At 37.9% G+C, this 8,517-nt stretch overlaps 1 protein-coding gene across 1 annotated transcript; it reads right to left on the bottom strand.

The window, feature by feature from the left end:
• Window positions 1-780: 780 nt before the first annotated feature.
• On the bottom strand, window positions 781-3,642 carry LOC133770533 (olfactory receptor 4K15-like). Its single transcript, XM_062206610.1, has 3 exons — window positions 2,720-3,642; window positions 1,750-1,771; window positions 781-855 (listed from the first exon to the last, which is right to left on the bottom strand). Exons 1-3 carry the CDS (start codon window positions 3,637-3,639, stop codon window positions 781-783), a joined length of 1,017 nt encoding a protein of 338 aa, XP_062062594.1. The 5' UTR covers window positions 3,640-3,642.
• Between the last annotated feature and the right edge of the window lie 4,875 nt (window positions 3,643-8,517).

Below are 8,517 nucleotides of genomic sequence, written 5' to 3'. Positions count from 1 at the left end.
CCCAAGTACTTGGGCCCTGCACCCATGGGAGACCAGGAGAAGCACCTGGCTCCTGCCATCGGAACAGCGTGGTGCGCCGGCCGCAGCGCGCTACCGCGGCGGCCATTGGAGGGTGAACCAACGGCAAAAGGAAGACCTTTCTCTCTGTCTCTCTCTCACTGTCCACTCTGCCTGTCAAAAAAAAAAAAAAAAAAAAGAACATAGAGAACATGAGATCATATTCTCAATCCTACAAATATCTAGGAGTGAGTTACTGAACAAATCATTTTATTCTCTGACTCTCAGTTTACCCTTCTATAAAATTATTTTTAATATTCAAGGACACTGCTGGCGCCGCAGCTCAATAGGCTAATCCTCCACCTGCAGCGCCGGCACACCAGGTTCTGTTCCGGTTACCCCTCTTCCAGGCCAGCTCTTTGCTGTGGCCAGGTAGTGCAGTGGAGGATGGCCCAAGTGCTTGGGCCCTGCACCCCATGGGAGACCAGGAGAAGCACCTGGCTCCTGCCTTCGGATCAGCGCTGTGTGCCGGTCGCAGCGCGCCGGCCGCGGCGGCCATTGGAGGGTGAACCAAAGGCAAAGGAAGACCTTTCTCTCTGTCTCTCTCTCTCACTGTCTACTCTCTACTCTGCCTGTCAAAAAAAATATTCAAGGACACTTAAAATAAAGAATTATTAAATTAATGTATTTGGTTACAATATTCACCTTTTCAATCTTTTAATAATTTGTCATATTTCCTTTATTTCAAATAGAACCATTAGTGAAAACATACTATATAAAATCTCAAGCCCATTTTCCAGAATTAACCATGAAATGAGTTTTCCTCTTTTTAGAAAAATTGTCTTCACACGAATGTATCTACAAATAGATAGGCCTATATTTACATTTTTATTTAATTTAATGCCAGTGTTTATCATTCTCTATGCAGTCTTTTACAAGGCTCTGTTTTTCCATACAGTCATATGCTTTGAATAGTTATCAATAGTCATACACATATTTTTAGTTCATTCATTTTAATGCTATAGGATTTTTGTATTATATGTATGAATACATTGTTTATTTGTCTTTTTTTTTTGGTAAATAGATATCTGAAATGCTTTCAGTTCTTGCTATTATAAAAACATTTAAATGACTATGGGTGAATAAACATGTGCTAGAGGTTCTCCAAATATGTCATTTTTTAAAATATTTATTTATTTATTTATTTGAAAGGCAGAGTTACAGAGGAAGAGACAGACAGAAAGGTCTTCTATCCACTGGTTCACTCTCCAACTGACCACAATGGCCAGAGCTGGGCCAATCTGAAACCAGGAGCCCGGAGCTTCTTCTGGGTCTTCGATGTGGGTGTGGGGGCCCAAGAACTCAGGCCACCTTCTACACTGGATTGGAAGCAGAGCAGCCAGGACCTGACCCCGGGCCCATATGGATGTGAGCACCACAGGCCATGGTTTACCCACTACACCACAGTGCCAGCCCCAGAAACACCATTATTATTTGTAAAAAACATTTTTTTTTTTAGAATTTATTTTCTTTTTTTATTTTGTATTTTTTGCACAGGCAGAGTTAGTGAGAGAGACAGAGAGAAAGGTCTTCCTTTTTCCGTTAGTTCACCCCCCAAGTGGTTGTCATGGCCAGCACGCTGCGCCGATCTGAAGCCAGGAGCCAGGAGCCAGGAGTCAGGTGCTTCCTGCTGGTCTCCCTTGCGGGTGCAGGGCCCAAGTACTTGGGCCATCCTCCACTGCACTCCCGGGCCATAGCAGAGAGCTGGCCTGGAAGAGGAGCAACCGGGACAGAATCCGGCACCCCGACCGGGACTAGAACCCCGGGGTGCTGGCGCCGCAGGCGGAGGATTAGCCTAGTGAGACACGGAGCCGGCCTGTAAAAATGTTTATTTCAATCTATTTAGTGCCTCAGTTCAGACAAAAGTAATTTGAGTAACAAGAGATTTAAGTGTGTCCGTTTGCGTAACATGCAGAGTAGACACAGTCATCAAGACAGAGATGGATGGGATCCCTAGTAAGAAAATGCATCCTGTTTCTTTGTGAAAAAGAAGAATGGGAATAGGAGATGTGGGAGTGCAGGCAGGAGAGAGGGTAGGGTGAAAAGAATCACTATGTTCTTAAATTTGCATATATGAAATGCATGAAATAAAAGGTTTCTAGTGTTAAAAAAAAAAGAACTATTCCTGCTGTAGCCCATAAAAAATAAAGTTTCAGAAAAAAAGAAAATGTATCCTGTTACCTAAAAATGATGAGAATTTTGCTAAACTTTGCTCATCTGTACAGCTTATGATAATACTTACCTGTCATTTCTGATATCAAATAATATGTAACTAAAAATAATTATAAATTTGTTATTCTGAAACCCAAAAATATAATTTACATCTTACATTAATTTAGTATTTTATGTTTTTATGCTTAGTAAGTTAATTGGAAAAACGTGCATTTGATATTCACGGGTTATTAGACATTAAAGGACTTATTTAAAATAATTTTATTATGAATCAAATAAACATTATTTCTTATGCTAGACAAAGACAACCCCATTCACCTATTATCCAAGATGATTTATTTACTATTATGAAATCCAATGCTATTTTCAAAGGCAAATATGTCTTATGCTATTTGAGACACAACAGTAATTCTCAGAGGAAAGTACACGACCCTGGCTTTTAGCATGAGCTGACATTTACCACAAGGGAGATCCGGAAGACAGTCAGGAGCGCACTTGTCTACTGCCAAGTTTTTGCATGGCTGATATCACTTCCTTATTTCTTAAGGTGTATATCAAGGGGTTTAAGAGAGGGGTGAAAACAGTGTAAAATATTGAGAGAAGTTTATCCACTGGTAAGTTGCTAAAAGGCCAAGCATAAATGAAGATGCAGGGACCAAAGAAGAGGGTCACCACAGTGATGTGGGCAGTCAGGGTGGCTCGTGCCTTGGCCATGCCCGTGGAGGAATGCCGTTTCACAGTGACCAGTATGATGATGTATGATATCAGCAAGAGCAGAAAGGAAACCATGGCCATTAGACCACTGTCTGACAGCATCAGTACCTGGAGATTATAGGTATCAGTGCAGGCAAGTTTGATTACCAGGGGAAGGTCACAGAAAAAACTGTCCACTTTATTGGGACCACAGAATGGAAGGTTTACTGTGAAAGCCAGTTGACTTAGTGAGTGCAGAACCCCTATGAGCCAGGAGCCCACCACAAGTCCTATGCACTTGTGTACACTCATGATGGCTGCATAGTGTAGGGGTCGACATATGGCTGCATATCTGTCGTACGCCATAGCCACAAGGAGCATCATTTCTCCACCAGCAAAGACATGCAGGAAGAATATCTGAGCCATGCAACCCTCAAAAGAGATGGTCTTGTGCTCCATAAGGAAGTCAACAATCATCTTGGGGGTGGCAAATGTGGACAGACACACATCAATGAAGGAGAGGTTACTGAGGAGGAAGTACATGGGCGTGTGAAGTGCTGGGTCAGAGATGACTGTAAAGACAATGAGGACGTTTCCCAGCACAATGGCTAAATAGAAGAGTGTGAAAAATGCAAAATAGAAAAGTTGCAGCTCCCTAGAACCTGAAAGGCTGAGTAACACAAATTCAGTTATTCCTGATTTATTTTCTTGGTCCATGATATTCAGTTTCTGAGAACAGAAAATGTTCCTGTAAAACAAGAAAGAAAAGTAAAATAATAGCATAGGATTGTCACAGTACATGAAGAAAGCCAGGTCTGGCATGGAATTCCACTCAACGCAATTCATAGTTTAAATATTCTCCGGCACATAAAATGAATGTTGTCTGCAATCAGTTCTTCAGTGGTGGCTGTGTGGCACTGGTTTTCTTCTCTGTATCCCAGCATGACAGCTACATGCAAAAAATATATTTACAACCTTGCTGTCACAACTGAGAAATTCCTGATGAATACCACACTTACTCTCTAAAGTCACACTGACAGTATTCAAGTTCTTTGTCTTGTAATTCCCAGGAATGTGACCTTTGTCAGGTTAATCAGAATCTGTGCTTTGAATTTTGCATGTATAAACTGGGGGGAAATGGTCATTACTCATAGGGTTTTTGTGAGATTTAAAAGAATTATAAGAGCTTGAAAATATTTTCTCCCATTCTTTAGGTTGTCTCTTCCTTCTGTCCACTGTTTGCTGTGCAGAAATCTTAAGTCTGATGAAATCCCATTTGTCAACTTTTGTTTTGTTTTCCTGAGACTTGGGCTCTGATCCATGAAGTTGGTGCCAATTCAAATATCATGGAATATTTCCCCTATTTTTTCCCATAGGGATTTCACAGTTTCAAGTCTTATATCTAAGTTTTCCATTGAAATACTTAGAGAGCAATTCCCAGTTAATAGTAGATGTTCACTAGATGTTAGCTACTATGACTTTTTTCTTTCTATGATGAAAATATTTGTATGTTCAAGTTAACGTGGTAGATAAAATAGTGTGCTTGCAGCCTTCTTAAGGGAAGAGCTATTAAAAAAAGAAGAGTTATTTTGTTCACTTTATTGACATTTATTTACAATCAAGACAGTTAATATTAACATTTGATTTGGTAATATTACATTTTCAGTTAGACAGTTTCTATTAGACTCTTTGTAAATATATAATGGTTCTTCCTTACCCAGTGACTCAATTTGTATAAATCTAAGATGTGATCTTCAGTCAGTATCAAGTACAAAATAAAATATCATAGTTTCTATTTTCCGTCTACTTTCTTATCAATTCATGTACATTCTAAAGAAGGAAATAAGTACCTTTTTAGTTGTATCACAGAATTTTACTCATAGATGGTGGTATATATATATATGTATATATAGTTTACGGAAATGTGTTTTTACTTTCATGTCAGCTAAAAGGGAACTGCTTTTATTTTACAGAATAACTATACACGTGAAATCTGGAGAAAACTGAAAAAAAAAAAACGGTTCTTGTGAGACAGTGAATCTTTTATGTGAGAAAAAAAAAATCTATTTAAAAAATATATTTTGATAAGTGAGTTTGAAATAAGTATGGAAGTTAATTTTTAAGATTAATTCCAAACAAATTAAACACAATGCAGAGTGAAAAACATCTAGGTCCACCAATATTAAAAATTTACCTTTAGAAAGATGGTCTCCAACTATTTGTCATTGTAATTTTCTAATAGTAATCTATTAGTATAGTAATAGACACATGTGAATATAACTTACAGATAAAAAAAAATTACATAAGCTATAAAATACAATTTCAATTTGAGACTAATTTTAATGCATGTGAAGAAGAGTCAGTATTTTTTCCCACAGACAAGCAGCTCACATTTTTGGATGTGTGCACCTTACTTTGAATTAAAAAAAAAAAATAGTGACTCTTTTTCTGGAATGTAATTGCTAAGAGTCTGTCTTGGGGACAATAGATAGAGCTAACTCACAGCTTGTAGCGCTGTGTTTCTGGAGGAAAAAATCAGGCAATCTTTGCAGAACAGAAAGGCATTCTCCCATCAGGGACCAAATAGTCAGGGTAGCAAAGTCTCTGTAGCACCTCTCTCTCCACGCTCCTTTGCTCACCAGTGGCTTTGCCCCCTTTTGGCTGCCGCATTTTAGAAATTCAAGATAATCCTGTTCCCTTTCACTAGACTGCTGGTGAACCCTGTGGCCAGATGGAGTAATCATTTTAAGCTGGTCTAAACTCTGTTTCTTTACCTGGAATTAGGGAAAATCATTGTTGGACTAAAATCACCAAAAAGGGATCTCTTGTTCCCATTGCAATACTGTATCATCCACGGAAAGGCTTTTAGAACTTACCGCAAAGTGTCAGTAGTCAATTTTGGAAGAGATGGTGCAGTAATTTTATTCTTCTGACATTTCTGTATTTGCTAAAATTTTTTTATTCTGAAATGAGAATGTAGTACATTTTTAATCATTAGTAAAAGTCCTTTTAGTTAATAAGTTTCCATTTTTTAATTTAGGAAAATCAAATAAGTAATAAGATGAAATAAAACTTATCTTTAATGAAAACACACAGGTATGGTAACTATGAATATAAATATATGTGATATTATATAAATAGTAATATTATTTTATAATTCACCACTCAATAATATATTATGAATAATATTTTCCATGTTACTTTAATACTTTCATAAAATCTTTTTGTTCTATTTATGTTATTTATTATACAACTATTTCATTTTATTTATTATTAACATATAATGACCTCATTTTATTTAGTTAAAAATTTATGAGTCTATATAATTATTTACTTAGTATACAAGATTATAATTATGCTCTTCAGAAATCTTTGATTCACTATTCCCAAACTTGCTTCACTAAAATGATCTCTGAGAATATTCCTCCTTCACCTTTTACAACAAGATGTATACTATACATTTTATTTTAATTTGCTTGTTACAATAAAAAACATTTTATTGATTTCTTAAGGCACTTAAACAATGAAGGCAGCTTTGTCTCCATCCATGAATTGGTTGTTTTCTCCTCTTCTTATACCTTATTTTCCCAATGTCTTTGGCCCATTTTTCTATAGGGAGCTTCATCTTTTTAATACATACTAACTAAAATACCTTACACATTAAGGTATTATTTTGTAGATATATTCCACAAATATATTAGTTTGTTTTTTATTTAAATTTTGTTTTAGAATGTTTAATGAAATTTTAGAATATTTAAGTAAATTAACACCTATATTTTTTCCCAAATGTTTTCCCGGCTGTTGTCTTACCTAAAAATATTCGTACACTGAGATGCATTCATTATTTCAAATAGTATAGCTAAATATTTATTAATTAATAAATCCAGTGTTTAAACAAAACCTTCCAAACAGTAGAGGCTAATAAAAGGTATACTAATCAAGTTTCCAGCAGTGAAATGTTTAAAAATTTATTTATTTATTAGAAAGGAAGAGAAAGAGACAGAGTGAGAGATGTTCCATCCACTGATTGACTCCCCAAATGGCCACAATGGCTGGATCAGGCTGTATTCAGAGCCAGAAGCTTCATCCGGGTCTCTCACATGGGTGCAGGGGCCCAAGCACATATGCTATCATTGATGGCTTCCCCAGGAACACTAGCAGGAAGCTGGGTCAGAAGTGGAATAGCAACAACTCAGCACAGCACCCATATGGGATGCTGGCATCACAAGCTGTGACTTAACCTGCTACGCCACAGTGCCTAAGGAAGTTTTAAAAGGTTTCAGCTTCAAATTACATTTTTTTTTCCTATGGCAAAGTCTTATGTAAGTAAAATGAGCCTCTCCCCTAGAAATTACAACACCCACCTAACATATGAGGAAGATGAGGGTTTTTTGGTTTCTGTTTGTTTATTTTTTAGCATGTACCTGAAATCAGTCTCCTGAAATTTCTATTTCATAAAATTGATTCTTCTTTTTCTAATGCCAGGCTTTGCAAGCTTATAAATGAGCCAATCTCTTTTGTGTGTACCTTGTAATTGAATATACGAGGAGTTTCCCGAGAAAGATGAAAATCTCAGAGTTTCATTGACCAGAGGACATTCTTCCTCACTACTCAAGAGAGGACCAAACATTAACTCATTCAAAACAAACATCATCTGAATGTTATAAAAATGTGTTATGGGGCTGGCGTGGTGGCGCACTACGTTAATCTTCCGCCTGCGGCGCCAGCATCCCATTTGGGCACCAGGTTCTAGTCCCGGTTGCTCCTCTTCCGGTCCAGCTCTCAGCTGTGGCCCGGGAAGGTAGTGGAGGATGGCCCTAATACTTGGGTCCCAGCACCCATGTGGTAGACCAGGAGGAAGCACCTGGCTCATGGCTTCGGATCGGCATAACTCCGGCCGTGGTGGCCATTTGGGTAGTGAACCAACGGAAGGAAGACCTTTCTCTCTCTCTCTCTCTCTCTCTCACTGTCCGTAACTCTACCTGTCAAATAAATAAATAAATAAATAAATCTTTTAAAAAAAAATTGTTCTATTCCTCATTCAGATGCTGTTCAATTTAAGATAAGGAAACTGGAATTATAATTTTTAAAAATATTTATTTATTTATTTAGGAGGCAGAGTTACAGACAGAGAGAGGAAAAGACAAAGAGAGAGGTCTTCCATAAGCCGGTTCACTCCCCAAATGGCTGCAATGGTCACAGCTGGGCCAATCTGAAGCCAGGATCAGGAGCTTCTTCCAGGTCACCCATGTGAGTGCAGGGACCCAAGCACTTAGGCCCCCTTCCACTGCTTTTCCCAGGCCATTAGCAGGGAGCTGGATTAGAAGTGGAGCAGCCAAGACTGAAACCAACACCCGTATGGGATGCTGGAGCCACAGGCGGAGGCTTAACCTACTATGCCACAGTGCTGGCCCCTGAAATTATAATCTTTCATGTTATTGAACTTGGTAATAAGCTCCATGAGAGAAGGAATCAAATCTTTTTCATCACCCCCAAGTTAGGCCTGTGTCTCACAAAAGGACTCTTTATAAAAGTGGCACAAAGGCTGCCAAATTAACAGATATATTAATGCATTATCATATGAACTATATACAT

The sequence above is a fragment of the Lepus europaeus genome, chromosome 11, assembly GCF_033115175.1.
Source record: "Lepus europaeus isolate LE1 chromosome 11, mLepTim1.pri, whole genome shotgun sequence".
NCBI classification, from domain to species: Eukaryota; Metazoa; Chordata; class Mammalia; order Lagomorpha; family Leporidae; genus Lepus; species Lepus europaeus.
This window is presented reverse-complemented; position numbering and strand designations above follow the sequence as displayed.